This window comes from Taudactylus pleione, unplaced genomic scaffold (genome assembly GCF_031769625.1).
Source record: "Taudactylus pleione unplaced genomic scaffold, aTauple2 ptg000046l, whole genome shotgun sequence".
Lineage (NCBI taxonomy): Eukaryota > Metazoa > Chordata > Amphibia > Anura > Myobatrachidae > Taudactylus > Taudactylus pleione.
Genome location: NW_028284448.1, coordinates 5,761,204 through 5,782,729, shown reverse-complemented (window position 1 = coordinate 5,782,729; position 21,526 = coordinate 5,761,204). Strand labels below are relative to the sequence as shown.

The 21,526-nt window shown below is 42.5% G+C and overlaps 1 protein-coding gene across 1 annotated transcript in view; it reads right to left on the bottom strand.

Moving 5' to 3' along the window:
- Positions 1–594: 594 nt before the first annotated feature.
- QRSL1 (glutaminyl-tRNA amidotransferase subunit QRSL1) overlaps positions 595–21,526 on the bottom strand; it is a 43,331-nt gene continuing 22,399 nt past the window's right edge. Inside the window, exons 7-11 of the mRNA XM_088460442.1 lie at positions 21,397–21,509; positions 17,139–17,331; positions 15,831–15,948; positions 2,841–3,046; positions 595–833 (exon numbers count right to left, since the gene is read on the bottom strand). Coding sequence (XP_088316568.1) covers positions 622–833; positions 2,841–3,046; positions 15,831–15,948; positions 17,139–17,331; positions 21,397–21,509 — 842 coding nt within the window. The 3' untranslated portion in view covers positions 595–621. The remainder of the gene's footprint in view (positions 834–2,840; positions 3,047–15,830; positions 15,949–17,138; positions 17,332–21,396; positions 21,510–21,526) is intronic.

Here is a 21,526-nt window from a genome sequence, read left to right as displayed (position 1 = left end):
ATCTAAACAATTTGTTCACAATTTTTGTCCATTTTCCGGAGTTTGGGAGCAAATTGCTGATTGTCATTTGCTTTCATACCTTACCAGATTTTCATTCCAACCAATCAGCTAGTTGGCTGGTTGGACAGATAATCTTTAGATAAGTGTGGCCAGCTTTACTGTAGATGATCGTACAATGCACAGATATCATAGTTAAGCAGTAGATGCTTTCTCCTGCATTTGTCCCTAATTAACCTCTTTCTCTCATAATTCCAAGTCAAGGATAGTTGCATTCTGGAAGATGGTTATCTGAAATAAGTTGCAATATTACAGAGAGAGGAACCACTATTTTAAAGTTTCATCTAATTCATAAATAGATTCTTACCCCATACACTGGAACCAATAATTATACATTTTTAAATATTGTGAGATATGGTTTTGCCCTACTAAATACTATGGTTATATATATATATATATATATATATATATATATATATACATACATATATATATATATATATATACACACACACACACTTTTATTTTTGTCCAATGTTTAGTGTATTTCTCCGATGATTAGAGGTAGTAGGCTCTTGTGGAGTTTCCACATTCTCGCATATTCAACTTTTTTTATTTGTTTGTCTACAAGGAAGCAATGGATTTACTATGTCTTTGATTTATATGTCCATTTTCTAGATTTCGATCATATACTAAGGGGCAGAAGTCCATTTGCTTCTCAAACCATTTGGCAACAGTGAGGAGCTGTTGTTCGTGGAAAGCCTGCCCAATGAACTGAAGGCCAAGTGGTAGTCCTCTACTGGAGAGACCTGCAGGAACTGTTATAGCAGGAATGCCTGAAGAAAAAACAAAAAAGGACAACATAAACATTTGACTATACATATATATACATAAACAGTCATCAGACATAACATTAAAACCACTGACAGGTTAAGTGAATAACATTGATTATCTTATTACAATGGCACCTGTCAAGGGGTGGGATATATCAGGCAGCAAGTTGATGTGTTGGAAGCCAGAAAAATGGGCAAGCGTAAGGGTCTGAGCAACTTTGACAAGGGCCACATTGTCATGGCTAGATGACTGTGTCAAAGAATCTCCAAAACAGCAGGTATTGTGGGGTATGCAGTGGTTAGTGATGAGGCTTCCTACCCCTGGATCATGGTATGAGAAACGCTGCTCCTATATTATTAATTTTCCTTCCAGCCGGCTGGGGAGACGAGAAAAACTCAACACACACACTTGTGATGAATCCACTCAGCTCCCAGAGGTACATCCTCTTTGAGCCGTCTTTTATAAGTTCAGAAAACTGCTGTCACAAACATTTGCCAAAAATGGTTTGACAGAAAAGAATACATATGATTGGTTTTAACAAGTACATAGGATGTGTCAATGCGTCTTTCAGTTTGTCGTTTCTTCAGTGTCCAAACTTAGTATCCTATTCTGGGATTCTTCAGCTGCTGCTCTCCTTCAGCTGCTCGTTCAATATAATGGTGGTTCAATCTCATGATATTTGTGTAAAGGAAAATGGCTTTTTCTCATAAATACTGCTGAATCTTACAGTATGTTTTAAATAAACACTATAAATTATTATAGACTCTCACATTAGTACCTACCAAAAGTGGTCCAAGGATGAACAACTGGTGAACCGGCGACAGGACCATGGGCGACCAAGGCTCATTGATGCGCGTGGGGAGCGAAGGCGGTCCAATCCCACAGAAGAGCTACTTTAGCACAAATTGCTGAGAAAGTTGCTCATGCTGACCCCTGTTCACTGTCAAAAGTGCCTACAATGGGCAGGTGATTATCAGAACTTGACAATGGAGAAATAAATGAAGGTGGCCTGGTCTGATGAATCCTGACTAATTTTCTGGCATGTGGACGGACAGTTGCGTGTGATTGGATTACCTGCGAAAGAGATGGCACCAGGATGCACTATGGGAAGAAGGTAAGCTGGCGTATACAATGTTCTGCTGGGAAACTTTGGATCCTGGCATTCATGTGGATGTTACTCTGACACCTAGCTAAACATTCTTGCAGACCAAGTGCACCCCTTCATAGCAACAGTATTTCCTGATGGCAGTGGCGTCTTTCAACAGGATAATGTGCTCACACTGCAAAAATTGTTCTGGAATAGTTTGAGGAACAGACAGAGAGTTCAAAGTGTTGACTTGGCCTCCAAATACCCTAGATCTCAATCAGATCGAGCATCTGTGGGATGTGCCTGAAACACAAGTCCGAGCCATGGAGGCCCCACATCGCAACTTACAGGACGTAAAGGATCTGCTGCTAACGTCTTGGTGCCAGATACCACAGGACACCTCCAGAGGTCTTGAGGAGACCATGCCTTGATGGTCAGAGTGGTTTTTGCCGCACAAGGGGGACCTACACAATATTAGGCAGGTGGTTTTAATGTTATGGCTGATCGGTGAATATTTATAGAAGTTAGGACAGAACTCAGAAATAATTGTATAAACAAGAGGTTGTTTGTTAAAAGATATTGTAACAATGTTTTAGGCTCACAACGTTGTGAGTTTTGTGATGTGAGAGCCCGAAACATTGTGACAATATGCTTTAATAAACAAAACCTCACATTTATATATTACTGAGTACCGTCCTAACTTATTTCTCTTGTTGCTGTAGCTTATAGGAGTGCCCACCTTTTGCGCACAATTTATATATATATATATATATATATATATATATATTTATGACCACCAGGAGATAAAGGAAAGTAATGCTTTTAAAAACAAATATGTGAAAAATAAACTGCATGTCTCCCTTAAAAGTTTACTATCTCAATCTTCTTGTGCTATTTTGAGCTGATCACAAATAATGCTTACCAGCCATATTAGCACACTGTGTAAATACATCCTCCTGAGCACTGCGAGTTCTGTTATCTTCTTTTATAAAGTCTTGGTAAAGAGCTGCATCTCCCAGTGTGGTTGGAGTAAGTAGGACATCCACACCAGATCGAAAAACATTCACAAAGTCATCTGCTATGAGACGTCGCACCTTCTGAGCCTTTAGAAAATATTGCTCATAATTCCTGAAAGCAATAATAAGGAAGTCAGATACGTCTTTTACATACTAAAAATAAATAATGCATATAGGTACAACTATGATCCGGAGATATCAACATAAGATTACTGGTAATATCTAAAGATTCCATTACCTTCCTCTTATCAGGAAAATAATATCAACCAATATTTACTTTGCAGTAAACCACAAAGAAAGCTGGCTAACTAAAATGTCACACACTTACACTTTTCTCTCAGAGAAGAAATACACAGTACTAGAGGCTTTTATACTGTACAGACTGCTGGTAGAGCATTTGTAAGTAGCGTTCTTCCAGTATCACATGGCAGCCAGCCTAACCTAACTAACCTTTTGTCAGAAATACCTGTTCCAGATGGCTAAACTATACCTGAACTAGCTTTTTCAAATGTGGAACTAAAACACACCCTGGGTCTCATGGTATTGCAGAGTTCAAGAGAAGGACAGCCATACATTGCTTAGTGACAGTTGAAATCATGATGAAATTGCCAAATCAACTCCCACAATCAGTTACTTTAATGAAAAATACATCTCTCAGCAACATATGTGTGTTATCTATATGAAGCCACACTAGATTTAAAACATGATTCTACCTATTCAGTTACTTGGGTTTAAGTGCTAGTTTGCTATAGTTGGTGACACTTTTCTTCTCAGGCTGAGGACTTACTCTATTTTTTTTTTATTCTATCCCTGAGTCTGATAGAAGGAAGAAAATATATTGATTTGGTGTAATAAGCCATACACCCTACTGACCTGTGTAACAAACTGCCCATCCCCTATCCCAGGAGTCTCCAGAACTGTCCGTGTGTCACACAACTCAGTCATCTCCTGCATGTCCATTGGTAAGCAAGTCAGAAATGGGAGTAATTAGACCAACACGGTAGTATCTAAATGTTAACGACAGATTGTGCATGTTCGGGGATGAGGGAGGGTGTCTGCACTGAACGACATATCGTTCAGTGTAGGCACTATACTGGACGAGGAACGACTGGACGATTACAATGTTATAAACATACTGTCGTTCCTCTATCGCCTAGTCGATATGCACCTTAAGATATAGCAAGTAACTGTGCCCCAGGGAAAAACCATGCTGCACTGCAGGTAGGGCAGATTTGAAATGTGATAGAGTTAGATTTGGGAGGGCTGTGTCCAAACTGAAATCTACATTGCAATGTAAAGATAAAGCTGTGCAGTATTTGTGGGCTACATGCAAAAGCAGCTAGTATTTACACTACATGCCAAAAAGTGAATGTATTTGCACCCCTTGCATTGCAACATGGTTTATCCAGGTACACAGTTACTTGCTTTATCTTACTCTATTCCCAATGCTGAATCAGGTCATGTGTCACTTGTTTGCCTGCCCACAATCATTTTCCATTTATATCAGCCTGGCCCAGTGGCATATCTTCCATAGTTGCAGAGTGTGCAGTGCCAGGGGTCTATGAGTCAAGGGATTATCGTGCAACCACTAGAATTATGCTCCCTGGCTCACCCGGCACCCAGATCTATACAGCCACAAATGTAACTCCCAGATGCCACTATAGCAATATCAACACTGCGCGATGACCTCACCCCCAGCCTCCCACTCTGCATCAGTCACAGTCACTGAAGGTTTCCAATGCTGGGGTCTAGTGCTCCTCTCCAGGCATAACTCTCAGTAAAGTTCTGCTGCTCTCACAAGTTCTGCATCATGATCACTATCACTGAGTGAACGAAGATGACTAGTGCTGGTGCAGCTCCTCCCCTCCAAGCTCCCTGCACTGACTTGAGTGGCAATCTTCTTGCTTTCCCTATTCATATGTGACAGTTTTAAGAGTTTTCACATTATCATAAAAAGGAAACCTGAAGTAATGGGTCACAGAAAGTGAAGATAATGTAGCAGCCCTTCTTCTGGTTGTTCTAAGCTTTATAATTACACACTAGTCCCACAGTGGTTCCATCTGACCTCCTCCACACTATGCACGCATTAACCTTAAGGGGTACAAGTGCGGGTTTTTAGAAGTGGAGATGTTTCCCATAGCAACCAATTAGATTCTAGCTATTATCTTCTAGAAGGTGCTAGATACATGTTAAGTAAACTCTGATTGGTTGCTATGGGCAAAATCTCCACTTCTAAAAACCAGCACTTTAGTAAATATACCTCTAAGTCTCTATTATAAGTCTTAGTGCTTGTTTAGAGATAATGGTAAGATAGGGGTTTGGATTTGCAAACTGTCCTTTTTTCCGGCACTCTCATCATCCCTCCCGCAGGCCGCAGTGTCCGCAGTTTGGGAGATCAGTCTCACCACTGATGCTCTGCATGGCAGAGCAGTGATAAATGGAAGCAGCACAGCATCTAAACATTGCAGACAGAGGACAGGGCAGCATGCCAGTGTAACGTGAAACAGAGGGTATTATGCATGGCCATGTCCCCAATGCGGCGTGCAACAGGGTGTAACACATGCCCATGCACCTTTTTGCATGTGCAGAGTGAGCGCGACAGAGTCCCGCATCCCTTCACCCAAATGTTGAGAGGTATGGATTTGTGTTCTTCACTGAAAAGAACTTGGCGGAAATACTATTTGTGTAATGGTTAAGAAACGTGGGCTATTAATTTAATAGCAGGGCAATCGTGGGTGTTCTAAATTAAATGGTGCATAGAGGCTATTCATCTACCCAGGAGGCTCACTGCATAGTGCAAGGGTAACTAGAAGGCTCTCTGTATTGCAAAGATGGCAATTATTTATTAATTGTCTCTTGCTCTTGGGTCAATGGAATAGTGATGCATGCATGTGGGGGTGGGGTTGGGGGCTCAAGAATTAATCTTACACACGACCTTCTAGAATTTTAAATGGCCCCTGTCCTGGCCTAATCAATTTTATGATAACACAATCAATAATATCAAAGGATGCCCAAAAGCTGTGTATTGTGGGACAATTATCACAAAATGTCTGACTGGAAGGTTCCTTGGAAGATTACGGTACCATTACAAAAACAGTGCATGTTAAACTCTACAATTATACCCTTAAAGAAGCTAAGTAAAGTCTTGTAATGGGAATATTGTTGCATGTTATTTTTTTTTTTAATGGCATTAGCATATATAAAGTGAAATAAACAGACCGCATTTATCAAGACCCCCAGAACAATCATTATATACGGCTGAAACACTGAGAAAATAAGAAAAGATTCTGGATGTTCTGTGTGACCTTTGCTGAAGTATTAACAAATGTATTTGAAGCATACACTGATAATTAATCCCACACCAGTTAATTTTTATACATTTACATCAATAATAATTAATAACACAAGAACATTTTTCAATTGTATAGACTTTCCCATGAGGTGCTACCACTAACTCAGTAATATAGACTATGCACAAAAAGGAGAGTTCTTATTGAGAGCACTATAGAGACCTCAGGTCTAAGAACTCTTCTTCTTTTCTCCTTTTTGTGCATATTCTATAAACAAATGTACTTTAATTGTTCTCTAGAGAATATTAATTAATGTCTGATTTGATGTCAGCAGTTTTGTAATTATTATTATTACATTAAATGCAATTGTTACTTCCGTATTTGATTCCAAATTGATGGCATATTCTGTATCCGTTATAACTAGATATCTTGGACATCAGTTATGCCCTAGTCTTTCCCAAAGGAATTAATCTGTTAATTACCTATCGCTCTGGCTAATTCTTCCAGGAAGTCAGATCCTAGCTGTCATTAGAGACTGCAGAGGGTGTGTGGTTTATGTAAGAATAGGAACAGCCATTACAAGCACTGTAGTGAGCTCTGATCTTCTCCTGCGTGATCAAATGAAGTGTTTTTAAGTAAATGCATTTTTTATTCATTTTGGGAGAATATTACCTCATTGTCTTCAAACACTAATTTACACGGGCATATCTTATGGTGCGTACACACGTTACGACTTTTCATGAACGATAACGATATCGTTCATATCGTTATCATTCACTTTTTTGCAGTCACCAACCTGACAACGACCAACGTTGCGCGTTCCCGAATGGACAATAAAGATATCTTTCATCGTCCATGCATGCAGGCCAACTTGGACGATATCGTCAACTTTACCTGTTCATAGATGTGGCAGGATGACTTCACTGAACGATATTTTTGAAAGATCGTTAAGTGCGTACACACTTGCCGTTATTTTGGACGACTGAACGATAACGATATCGTTATCGTTCACTATATCATCTAGTTTGTATGCAAAAACGATGAACTATAACGACCAACGATCCGCGCTCCTGCAGGTCGTTGGTCTTTGTCGTTCATTGTCCGAACATGCAGGTCAACCTGACGAAATTGTCAGGTTCTTGCATGTTCAGGAATGAGGGAGGGAGCCAGGCATTGAGCATACCCCTGCCAGGGACACACTAGACGATGTCGCTCATGAAGCTAATCGTCTTGTGTGTATGACCCTTTTGAAAGATATCTTGGAAAGATATCTATCAAGTCGTTGGTGGTACAGATCGTACCGTGTGTATGCACCATAATATGCATAGTCAAGGTAGAGATATCAACATGTTTGTGCCAGGAGACCCGAGGCACGCAACTAAGATGGCGACCAGTGCACAGAAAAAGTGTGCCATCCAGGGGAATCCAAAAGAAATGTCATTGCTATGCGCCTAATGTGGACTGTATATGTAGCTAATGTTTTGCAAAAAAAAAGTTTAACACTAGGGGGTAAATTTACCAAAGTTAGAGTTTTTAGAAGTAGAGATGTTGCCATAGCAACCAATCAGATTCTAGCTATTATATTCTAGAAGGTGCAAGTTAAAAGTTAAGTATAATCTTATTGGTTGCTATGGGCAACATCTCCACTTCTAAAAACTCTCACTTTAGTAAATATACCCCAAGCAGACAACAGCATATTGGTAGGCAAGCCTAAAAAATGCAGGAATGAGTTAATGGCAAAGAGAACAGAAATAACAAAACGAAATGGAGAACGTCAAGCCATTAACAAAATAAGTGACCACGTACTTTAGAAAAATAGAACAAAATAAGTAAATGAAAGGAAAGCAGAAGAAAAAAGGGGAGGGGGGGAACCAGAGGTGGGGATCCACAGAAACAAGATGAACAACAGGAAGAGTCAGATGATAATGGAACAAAAGGTCCAGAGTGAGGCAATTATTGACAGAATATCATAGACTCCCAAACCAGGAGGAACTTAGGTGATCTGATATATAGTGTAGATATGCCATGTGTTTCCATTGCAGCCAAATACCAGATTTTGGATATCAACACATGCAAGGAAGGAACTTCAAGACACCTTCAATGAGTAGCGATGAGGCACCTAGTTGTGTTAAGGATCTTATCCACAGGGATATTGAGGCCTTCAGTGGGAGTCCCAGAAGAAAAGACCAGGGATTTGTAACAATAGAGACTTGTACTACCTTGCTAATGAAATCTGCACTTACATGCCAAAATATTGCTATTTTGTAGCAGGTCCACCAGATGTGGATAAGGGACCCCATTCCCCACAACCTCTGAATCCAGTCAGTGCTTCTTGATTAATTTCTATGGAGTGACCTGTGTGGTGGGACCCTGCACACAGTGCAAAGGGACACAGTTTGACGGGTTATTATTTTTTTTTTTGCAAAGATCCCTGAATGCCTACCTGGACCTGCTTCATTGCTTTTGTGAGCATTAAAGTGGAGAACAAAGGCTGTGTGGGGGATTTTTATTTTTTTTAATGACAATACTCGGGTCCTGTGACAGGAGGACTACAAGTGCCTGCAGGTCCTAAATGTCCAGGATGCTGGCACTTGTGGTTCTACAAGTGGCATCATGCCGGGGCAGGCTTGCTGGAACCTGTAGTCCGCCTGTAAAGAACATTATTATCTATTTAATCACTATTACCCATGTACCCTACGCCCACGGGGTGTGTGGAAGAGTTGGTTGTCCCTCAGGAGTGGGGACCCCATATTTTCGGGGTCCTGACTTTCCAAGAGATTCCAACCCCAATGCTGACCAGTTAGGGGCTGGTTATTGTTATGGCAGGAGGACGCCACACTGTGTGCCTCCACGCCATTTTTTCCCCATAATTTTCCAATGCTCAGTCCCAGAAGTCCATGGCTGGTTGGAGATTGTGGGGGAGGGGGGGGGTTGGGGGTTTTAGACCCCACACATTTTATTTTTAATTATTTCTAAAAAGCCTGCTATGATCATAGTGATTTGTGCAGTGCTTGTCTATTGACCTCTGTAGAATGGAACATGCCACAGTGCGTTGTCATTTAGAAACTGCCGGGGGATCAATGGTGGTTTCTGTTTAGCCATCAAAACAGACCTTTAGTAAATGCTAGCAATTTGCCATTGAAACTGCAGTCAATTGACAGTGATTTCCGTTGGGTTCTAAATTACACCAAACCAAGGGCCATCTCTTCCATTGAGCTTGTCGGGCAGTTGCCCAAGGGCCCGAAGCTTGTAGGGGCCCACCAACCCGCCCCCCTGCAGCTCAGCCAGTTGGTACATTTGTGATATTTTTATAAGCTGTCCGCCGCTGCACTGTATTCTGATCTAACCTCCTCCACCCCATCCCCCCCCGTGACGAGTACTCACCTCAGTTCTAGTTTCACTTCATCTGCCGGCTTCAGACCAGTCAGACAGAGTCTCTCTGCATGTGTGAGCGGTCTGATGGGCATGCAGGAGGGTTTCATTTTATTGACCATTTACATTTTTTTCCCGTGAATGGGTGGGTAGGGGCCCCTGTGCATTGCTTTGCAAAGGGCCCACACTGCTGTTAAGATAACCCTGACAAAACCTGCCGCTAGGTAAATTGTGCCACTGAGCTGACAGCCCAGGGCTATTTCCCACACCACAGGTGGAGTTCGTACGCGGTTAATAAAGAGTTAATATTGTTTTTTTTACAGGCAGTCCTCAAGTCCCAGCAAATCTCCCCTGGCATTATGGCACTTGCTGAACCACAAGTGCCAGCAGGCCTGGACATTAAGGATACCTCTGCAGAGCCAAGAGGGGGAGTGCATGGAGGATAGGTCAGGAGGGAAGCTAGGATTATCCCAGAGAGAAGTACTGTAAGTGGGGGAGGGAGCAAAAGGCATTTACAGTGGGGGGTGCAGTAATCCCAAAGGTGACAGGTAATTTATTTTTAATGTATTTGATTTATAAGGCACTGACATTGTGAGATTTAGCTTGCTTGTGACATCCAGAGGTAAAGAAATGTTAACAAAGCATTTGGTTTGAGGCTAGTATGGTGGTAAATTGACCAAACACATTTATATAGCGTGAATGCACACAAGGATGTATCCTGTGTGTATGTATGCAGAAATATCTGATTGATGGAGTTATGCTAATGAAATCAGATAGTTGTTTTAATCCAAACAGAGATTCTGATTTGCTTCCTGAAGACTAAATATTATGTGTGGTATATATGCCAAGAATTTACTCAATGAACAGACTGTTGTCAATCGAGTTTAAATCCAATTTTAGAAGGCATGTAAGATATGTGACCTAATATTACTTGGTTTAAAGTGGCAGGGGACTAGTTTACGCCCTGTCAACATGTAGGCATTGAAATTGTATTTCGAGGGCAGTAGCGCCCCATTTAAACATGTAAAGGGTCTCATATTAAACCTCTTGCTAGGTAGGTAATATCTGACTTCTGAAGAATCTGCATGGTGTGTTCTCTATACCAAGTAATTAAGAATACTGTCCTTAATAGGACATTTTATTGGAGTGAATAAACCTGCTTTTATCCTCTGACCACCAGATAAGCCCAAATGTTCACCAGCTGCTTTGAATCACTGTGTCACAGAGCTCTACCTCTTACAGAGCAGTAGGAGTCAGTAAGAAGAAACTACTATACTGCACAAGCAGGTGACCCCAGTAGCGGAGTAAGGGCCATATCCAATTAGCCCCGAACACTATTCGGGCGCTAATTGTTCCCAGCAGTCGGCGAAAAACGGGGATTTTTCGCCGATAACCCCCGATTTTCGCCGATATTTTTTTTATCCCTATCCTATTAATTCGGGCCAATTAATAGGATAGTTCGCCCATTAACACATACGAGCCGCAATAAGCTCACGGCCTTAAGTGTCCTCGCCTTTTTTTGGGCGAAAAACGGCACTTATCGTGGATTATTTTTTGGGACACATCAGGTCCCGAAAAAAACCCAAAAATCGTCATGCCGACTACGGGGCTAATTGGATAGCCTTGAGCGAGCCCCGGACGAGCTAATTAGCAGCGGTAATTTACCATGGCTAATTGGATATGGCCCTAAGCCTATCTAGTCGCTCCGAAATTCTAACACTGGGCCAAATGTAATACAGTGAGAGTTTAGAAAATTTGAGAGTTTAGCAGTAAACTCTCACACTAAACATTGGTCAAGTTTGTATTTTCAAAATAGGAAAATATCTAGATGGGAGTTTAAATCGTGAAAGTTTTTTGAGTCTGAAAAACATGCAAGTTTGTATGTGCTCGGACTCTATTACATTGTCTGAGTTTAAAAAGTGTGAGAGTTTCCTGCTAAACACTAACATTTTCTAAACTCTCACCCTATTACATTTGGCCCCTAGTTTCAAAGTAAGCCCAATGAAGTCCAAAAGGAAAAGTGAAGTAGGTGGCAGAATGAGCCCATCTAGTTACAATGATGAAAGTAAGCCCTGCCACCCCACTCAATAAATAAGCTTATTTAGTGATTTCAGTTATTTTAAGTTCTTAATTGAAAAATTAACAACAGTTTATAAGCTACTAAATTTCTTACATCATCATTAAAACTCACTAACGGTAATTTGCGGGATGAATAAGTGGGGGCCAGGTAGAAAATTTGAGAAAATATGTTTTCAAGAGAGTGTACATTTTAACTTCTCTAAAGATTGCATTGCTCAGTTCCCAGAAATGGCTGACTGGTTGCCAGACAAGCTTGAATGGAGCAGAGAGATGCTGGAAAAACAATTAGTGGAGTAACTGGTATGTATGTGTGGATGGCGCTTGGTATGACTGCATTTGGTACTCCTCTGATTCTAGTTTTGCCTGCTCTTAATTACTGTTATGGCCTGTGATTTTTGTCTTCTAAGAATGCATAACAATGTTGCTCTTCAGTTCTAGCAGAGCTTTAACTATAGCATACCAGAGTAATAATCTTTAACTATTTTACCACAGTGTGGATACTGTCCCGAAGAAGTTGGGGTTATGTCATCGGGATGTAGTTATGAGACTCTCGGCCGCGATGCCGCCGGTCTCAATCCCCACGCTGGAATCCCGACAAGGGACTTAAGTTAGGCGTCAAAATACCGACACCTATCTTAATCCCGACGCCGGAATCCAGGAGGATGCGTGCCCGAACGAAGGTAACCCGGGGCGCCCTTAGTATTAGCTACGGGGGGGAGGGTTAGGTTTAGGTAACTTAGCTGGGTTAGCGTTAGGTTTTTCTTGGGGGGGGGGGAGGGGGGAGGTTAGGGTTAGGCACCCCTAGGGGGGAGGGTTAGGGTCAGGCACCTCTGGGGGAGGTTAGGGTTAGGTACTAAAGGGGGATGGTTAGGTTTAGGCATGAAGGGGGGAAACTTAGGTTTAGGCACTAACAGGGAGTGTTAGGGTTAGGATGCGGAGTGGGGAGGTTTAGGGTTAGGCTACAAGAAGGGAGGGTTAGGAGGAGAAGGGGGGAGGGTAAGTATACTTACCCGACCCCTGTCGGGATACCAACCATCGCGATGCCACTGTCGGTATTGTGACAGGAGGCATTCCGACAACCGGCATTACATACCGATCCCATCTCATCTTCTAAACTCTAAAACAACAGGCAGAGGGCACGCTGGAGCACAGGTAACCATTGTATATGCATCTTACTGCAAATTAATAAGTGATTTATTAAATTTAGACTTCCAAGCAGATTTTATGAAAATAAAAAAAACGGTTGCCCCATGGATTACACATGTTTTCATCACATATTTCATGTTTGCACAACTGCTGGCTGTTTCAGAATGTACTGTATCATTTTAGATTGTATAGCAGAGAATGAAAAAGCAATGCATGTTTATATTTTTCACATAGGTTCTTATATTCTAATCTTACTCCTGTAATTAAAACACAGACAACTGGAACACCCACAAAGCAAGTAGTTAATTCACTCTATAGTCTTCCTCCTAAATAGTATTAAAACAATGATAGACTTATTTACACACTAATACTAGGTGTATACATAATCTTTAAAGGTCTGTATTATCCTAGGAAGACCCTGAAGCATGTAAGAACAGTTAGTATGGCAAAGAAAAATTATAATGCCATATAGGTCTATTATGGGTTTGGGTACGGGATGCCAGTGGTCAGAATACAGACAACGATATCCCGACAGTCAGACTCACAATGCCTGAAGGTAACTAGCCTAACCCTCCCCTGACCCACCTTTCCAGCAGCCTAACCCTCCTCCACTAGTTCCTAACCCATATACTTACCATTGGGATGCCAGCATTCGAGATGCTGGTGCCGGGATTCCGACTGCTGTTGGGATTCCGGTGTCGGTAATCTGAGCACCATCATCCCTACTGTCTGGATGGTAATTACATCCCCTACTATGTCATGGGGTTTGTTCAGCAGCTCTACAGAGCTAAAGAGATTAATCATACAGTAACATCAGTAATCTGATTAATATTCAGTCTTTCCCAGACCAATCCTTTTCCATGGGACAACCCAATATTCAGTATCAGACAGCAATAGGAACACATGCAGCAAACCAGTCAAGTTTTTATTGTTTATCTCACAGCCATTGCTGTGCTTTTACTGGCTGTTGCGTTATGTGCTATGCAGCATATCGGATACCCTAATTCTCTCCTCTGTGATCGCCTCCATTAACATCCAAACAGTGGCGTAAATTCATCACAGACGCCCGGAAGCAAGTTAGAATTTGGTGCCCCCCGTCACAGCTGCTGACACTGTAATGTAACAATTCGCATGCAGACAGGCTATAGATAGACAAAGGCAGCAGCTGATGGTCTGACATGGAGCTCTCCACTAGTGTATGGTGGCTCTCAGGTGCCGGGAAGGGGTGCCATGTATTGGGTGGCCGTGATGGTACACTCCGGGTACATAGTTACAGGCCTAAGTGTGGTGAATATGTTGTGGACAATGGAGGAGGTGCCCCTTCAGAGCTGGAGCCCGGCAGCAGGCGCCTCCATTGTCTCCCATAGTTCTGCCCCTGCATCTGAAGGAGAGGGTTCAACAATACCGGTGAAGCACGGGACATATTGTTTATTCCAGCACCCTGCATCTGTCACAACCCATGCAGTTCCTCTTTCCTACCTGGGGTATCGCTCTCTGGTGCTTCTAGCACACTCAGCTGATGCATCAAACTACTGAGATATAGACCACAGTGAGCTAGAAGCACCAGAGCAGAGAGTGACACACCAGGTAGGAAAGAGGAACCGCACAGGCTGTGACAGGTGCAGGGTGTTAGAATGAACACGAAGAAGGAACCAAGTTCTGTTTTGAAGTGCCTCTATTCCTTTGCTCTCTGATAGGAAGCTAAACTGTGTGACTATTTTGTATGGAATTCATGATACAACTGAATAAGTTTTTATATGTGTAAGTGCAATTTATTTTAAATGCTAAATTACTGTTGAAGGTGTTACACTAGATATTTTCTATTTGTGTTTTCACATAATCAATATGAAAACATGATGCTCAGAGATCTGTGAAGAAGGAATAAAATTTAAGGCTAAAAATTCAGTACCTAAAGTAAGAGTATTTAACCTTAGAAGTGTCTGTGGTGTGGGACATTTGGACCTTTCATTTATTAATTTCAGACATTAATAAAATAAGCATCTGAAGACTTGTACAGAGTATGGAAGCTACTATAAATCTTGTACCTTTAGGTGAGTACTGGTACCTATTTTCTAAGTATCAGTACCTTTTTTCAAATGCACTGTATATCAGTATTGCACAGTGGGAAAATTCTGAATTATATTCTAATATAACAAATATGTTCTAATATTCCAGGAATTGTAATTGGGTTTGGTAGCATACAGATCCCTTCTAGTCTAAATTGAGGGTGTTTAAGCTCAAAATTGCAAAATTAAAACCAACCAAGCTGTCTAGTATATGTCACACAACAAAAGTACATGTCAGTCTGGTCGCTAAGCTTTTAGTGAAGATTTGAACATTAGTGAATAAAGTCATCGCATGAAGACTGCATTAAACATCCATCATAGTCATACCATCAACTTGATAGTACAGGAGGTACTGTTGTTCTGTTGTTATTGTTGTTTGGCAATGCTACACATACAATGACCTCATGCATATACTGAAAGTCCCCTTCTTTGATCAGGGGAAATAGAAATATTTATAAAATGGGAATGCTACAAATCTAATTTTAGGGTTGACTGGAAGGAAGAAGATCTATTAAGCAAAATAATTGCTATTCATTTAATGTAGATCTGGTTGGGGGGAAGTGGCACAAAATAATGAATCATTTAGGCTTGTCAGGGGGAGGAAGGCCTCATTTCTAGACTTACCAGCATAGGAAGAGTGCCCATATCTTTTCCAAACAGGGACCCAGTTTTAAAAATATCTTGTATGTTAGCTGCATGATACATGCTTAAATTAATTCATTTTGTTATTGCTAAATAATAGATGCATTAACTCCAGCTAAGAAACTGTTTGTGGGCTTATAAGATACTTTTGCTATCCGTGCACTTTTACTTAGGTTGACCAGCAGGATGTAGTTTTATGAGGTTATTATATCAACACTCCTAAAAATCTACTCTGTCAGTGAACAATTCCGTTGGGGTTGGACAAGACTGCAGACCTACATGATGAAAAGAGTTAACCTACTGTTTCAGAAGGAAGAAGTTTCCAGATAATATTCTTCCTCTTACTACATCATTAAAACCTTCTCGCCTGGTTGCAGAATACAAGGCTTCTGTTGAATCGTGGATATCTGAGCGATGTCCTATGAAGAAAGCAGGAGAAGGAGCAGTGATAGTAAAATTAATCTGATAAAACTTCAAAAATGAGATCATAAAATCTGTATTAATATTATAAGTAGCATCTTATGTAATGTATAAGTACATTCAAGAAATGCTATTTGTATTTAACATCCAGCATATTGGAATGAAAGATAAAAAGGACTGACATGTAATCATGTGTAAACTGCAATGTTAACAGAACTGGAGACATCACATGGTGGAACATAAGTGTATGATTTTGAAGCTTTGAATTTGAGATCAGAGCATCACGGAGGTGGACCACACAAAAACAGGAAGTGGCCTCAGCCAGGAGAGAGAATAACTGTTCACAAGCCATAATGTGAAGTTAGGTGTCAGCACAGAGAAACTGGCAATTCATTTGCAAACAAAAGTAGTATAAACAAAGCACTGGGACATCCCAACTGATAGCGGACGTACAGTAGAAGCTCAGCCTTTGAAGGAGCCAACATGGAATAAGGAGGTGGAAAATAACAGGACAAGCAAGATAAACCACAGTGTGATAGTAATTCAGGGTATGGATAAGGGGATGCAATCGGGAAACTGGCTGGCTTCCCGACTGCTTTATCCCGGCGTGGGTTAAATGACAGGCGTCTATATCTAGATGCCTGTCATTTTCCCGACGCCGGGAGACAGGCGCCCAGCATCCCGATCGAAGGGATGCCGGGCGCCGCGAGTGGACAGACGCGGGGGGGCAGGGTTAGGTTTAGCGCACCCGGGGGTGACTTAGGGTTAGGCACCCCCCCCCCGGGAGGGTTAGGCTAGGGGGAGGGAGGGTTAGGCACCCACGGGGGGGACTTAGGGTTAGGCACCCCCCCGGGGGACTTAGGTTTAGGCAGCGGGGAAGGGGGGGGTTAGGCACTTACAGGGAGGATTAGGGTTAGGCACTTGGGGGGAGGTTAGGGTTAGGCACCCCTAAGGATGGTTAGGGTTAGGTTAGTTATTACTTACCTGAGGACGATCGGGATATCCAGCGCTGTCGGGTTGCCGCTGCCAGGATCTGTTCATCTGTCGGGCTGCCGGGAATCGAACCGCCGGCCATGCATTCCTGGATAAGGTGGTGGTCACCATGCAATATTATAAGACATGTCCACTTATAAATTCTAACCCATGGCTGTGCAATTTTATTCACTGTAGTTGAAATAAAATATTTTACCGTATTCCAGTCCATCAAATCGAGCCATATTTGAGGCTACTTCTGCTGTGCACAGGACATGATAGCAAACAATTGAATAGCGTGTGTGAGGCAGCGATACCTCAACCACCTTGGCTCCAGCATTTTCCAAGAGATCAGCGGTCTTTGACCAAAGTGAAAGTGTTTCTGTAGACAAGTCCGGAGCATGGTATTCCTTTATGAAGGAGAAGATCATAATCAGAAGCTATACCAAGTGGCTTTTGTATGTTCCCACAAGTTACAAGTCACCAATTGTATATTAAAGTGGAAATACAACCAGAAAGAATGTGTTGAAATGACAAGACAGCTTTGCTGGCACACAATAGGACTCAGAAGGGGCTTATTGCATGTTATACATCGGAGACGTAACATGCCATTCCCCAAATCACAATAACTGCACTGACTTACTAAGCAGCATCGCATGCAATAACATTTGTACTTTGCTTACTTCTTCTCATATCTAGGGGTACATTTTCTAAAGTGAGAGTTTTTAGAAGTGAGTTTTAGAACAGATCTTGCCCATAGCAACCAATCCGATCTAGGGGGGTAAATTTACTAAGATTCGAGCCTGTTTTGAGTTTGTTTTTGTTTTTTAAACTCGCTTAGCATCATCGAAACTCAGGTGATTTTCAAATTTTTAAACTCGCAAAATTTACTAAGAAATGAGTTTAGCTGAAAGTTATTTTTCCGATGGTGAAGCATATCGAGATTTCTCCCCAAGTAGCAAGTTTAGATGAGAGCATTCACCCGAGATTGCAGTGTTTTCTCTCTGCAAAACTCTCCCGAGCAAGCAGCCTGCACATATCAGTGAGATATGTGAAGGCTGCTTGTGTGGTCAACCTGTTAAAGAAGGATCAAATCTTAAAAAAAAAAAAAAAAAAAAATATGTAGCCCCCCCAAAAGTATAATCAGCCCGGTCTGGTCAGCCAGTTCTGGTTCCTAAAGTTCCACAAGTGCCAAAGGGCAGGCATGCTGGCACCTGTAATTCCACTGTAAAATACAATAGTTTTCAACTGTTTTACACATTATTACCCCCGTACCCACAGCCCAGGGGTGCGGTGAAGAGCCCCGGGCTTCAGCCCAAGCCTGGGGTTTCGGAAGAGGGGGTCCCCACCTCCCCTGAGATCCCTGGCTTGGCCTGACTGGCTTGGGGTGCGAATGCTTTGGCCAAGGAAACCCAGTAATAGAGTCTCCTGGCTGTGGCATTACATCCCGGTTGGTTTGGGTCCGGTGCTGGTTTTAAATATAGGGGGACCCTACGCAATTTTTTCCCCCTATATTTAAAACCAGCACTGGCCCTGCAGCCAGGTGCTAGTTCCTAAATTACAGGGGAACCCTACTTGTATTGTTCCCCATAATTTTAGGAACCAGGACTGGCTGACCAGTTCCGGGGCTGGTTATGTCTTTTGGGGGGACCCAAAGTTATTTTTTTTTAAATAAAAACACTTTACATTAAGTACACATGCAGAAACATACACAAATCACACTGATCTGTGTATGTTTCTGGCAAACTCGCAGCTCAGGAGGTGGAGTGTTTGAAACTTTAATTTCTCTGCGAGTTTGCTCTAATCTCACCCGAGATTGTAATCTCGAATTTTAGTAAATTTGCAAGACACATCTTTTTCATGAAAAGTACTTCCGAGTTTGCCCAATGGTGAGTTGATTCGAGTTTGCAATCTCACCCAAGTTTTACGAGTGAGATTAAAGAACTCTCTCCCAAACTCACCCGAGTTTGTCTATAGTAAATTGGTGAGATGAAAAACATGCCTAAACTCACCCGAGATTGTCATCTCGACCAAACTCGTATCTTAGTAAATTTACCCCCAGCTATTATCTTCCGGAAGGTGCTAGTTAAATGTTAAGTAGAATCTGATTGGTTGCTATGGGCAACAGCTCTTCTAAAACTCACTTCTAAAAACTCTCACTTTAGTAACTTTACCCCCTAGTATTTTTTATAGACAAACATAAAAAGCATCGTCATCAGTGTAAAAATGTCTTAGACACCTAGTGTATACCACACAATGTCATAGAGATCATCATACAGTTCTCAATTTGAGAAGGCTGAGATTATAGAGTTGATTGGAGTCTATTTTAAAATCTGATTTAGCACAATTCAAAGACATTTATTAGACAACTCTTAAGCTGGGTACACACTATACGATGTTCACCCAGCCGATGGAACACCGCAATGGAACGATATATAGCGCGCACCGCACACACTACACAATCCGGTGTATGACTGCACAATATATTGTTCCATGCTGCATGTAGCAGCGCGGCATCGTCCATCGCATCATCCCATCTGCTGTGCAGCACTGTAGATGAGATGATGAACAAGCGGCGTGCAAGCGTAATCAGGCATACACCCTATACGATCCGCACAATAGATCTTATAGCTTAACATTGAGATGTAAGAAATTTAATTTTTTGTGTTTAGTTCCACTTTGAGAAAGCATAATATAATGAACTACATCACATTTTCATTAGTTAAACAAATATAATGGACTTACTGTTTTAAGTTACCGTATATACTTGAGTATAAGCCGAGTTTTTCAGCACATTTTTTGTGCTGAAAAAGCCCCCCCTCGGCTTATACTCGAGTCATGCCCGCATGGTACGCTGCTGAGTAGCGTACCATGCGGGCCGCGGTGCAGACTGTGTCACTGTGACACAGCCTGCACAACGTGTTTAGCGCTGACCGGACGGAGTTCGGTCAGCGCTACACACTGCCAAACACACAGCCGCCGGAGCCGGCAGCTATGTGTTTGGTGTAATCAGCAGCCGCTGAGCGGCTCCCGCAGTGGGTAATGGGAGAGACGTCGTCATGACGACGTCTCTCCCATTATGCAAAGCGGCGGAGGAGCCTGTAGCAGCGTCGGGACCAGGAGCGGGGTTACAGGTAAGTGTTTTTTTTATTTACATTTCTTTCTACTGGGGGGGCTACTACCGGGGGGGTAGTACCAGGGGGGGATATCGCTACTGGGGGCACTACCAGAGGGGGGGGGGGATTAATAATGGGGGAACTACCAGGGGGGGGATGTTGCTACTGGGGGCACTACCAGGGAGGGGGGGAATACTGGGGGCACTACCAGGGGGGATGTTGCTACTGGGGGCACTACCAGGGGGGGATATTGCTACTGGGGGCACTACCAGGGAGGGGGATTAATACTGGGGGCACTACCAGGGGGGGATATTGCTACTGGGGGCACTACCAGGGGGGGGATTAATATTGGGGGCACTACCAGGGGGGATGTTGCTACTGGGGGCACTACCAGGGGGGGGATTAATACTGGGGGCACTACCAGGGGGGGATATTGCTGCTGGGGGCACTACCAGGGGGGGTATTACTACTGGGGGCACTACCAGGGGGGGATATTACTACTGGGGGCACTACCAGGGGGGGATATTACTACTGGGGGCACTACCAGGGGGGGATTACTACTGGGGGCACTACCAGGGGGGGATTACTACTGGGGACAGTACCAGAGGGGGGATTACTACCAGTAGCTGCTGCATTTCCCACCCTAGGCTTATACTCGAGTCAATAAGTTTTCCCAGTTTTTTGTGGTAAAATTAGGTACCTCGGCTTATATTCGGGTCGACTTATACTCGAGTATATACGGTAACTGTTTTTAAATACTGACAGGACTATTAAAATGTAGCTTCATGTTACTTATAGTAATGCAGTGTGCTGGACAAATGCAAGTTCTATGCTGACAGAGGTGTACGAAGTTTCGATGTTGCAAGCATGCAGCCGATGTTTTAGGTCTGCGCATGCGTCTGTCAATAGCACAGACACAGGACGCCATGTTCAGACGGAGAAACAAGGCTAGTGCAAGCTTCAATGATGCGACGATGGTTCAGCGTTGGTGCGTCTAAAGATGCACCAAGACGGATTAGCGCCACAGGAAGTGGGCGTCTCAGTAGGAAGATCATCAGTTTCAGGATAATCATAAAGCTGCGCGCACCTCTGAATCAGGCCCTAAATATCTACCCCTCTACAGAAAAGCATCAATTACCTAATGGCAAAATATTCAAACCATCAGTGAGAATAAAGATCAGTGCCTGCATTTTGCTTTAGTACTAGTGGGAAGTGTTAAATATAATTCTGGCATATTGGATATGAAAGTAAAGTAATAGTGTGAGGGTGAACGTGTGTGTAGACAACAGTGGGATTACCCTTTAAGAAAGAGCCACATGAGTGAACTTGGATGGACCTCATTGTACTGGAATCTATTACCTTTGGGATTCCTACACAGAGATTAGTCACATCTACTGCATCTGGAAGTGTGAATGACTGAAAGGGATCTTGGATTGTTGTGGAGTCTTGAGGATCATGTCCCGCAAGCACACCTGAAAATCAAAGAGAT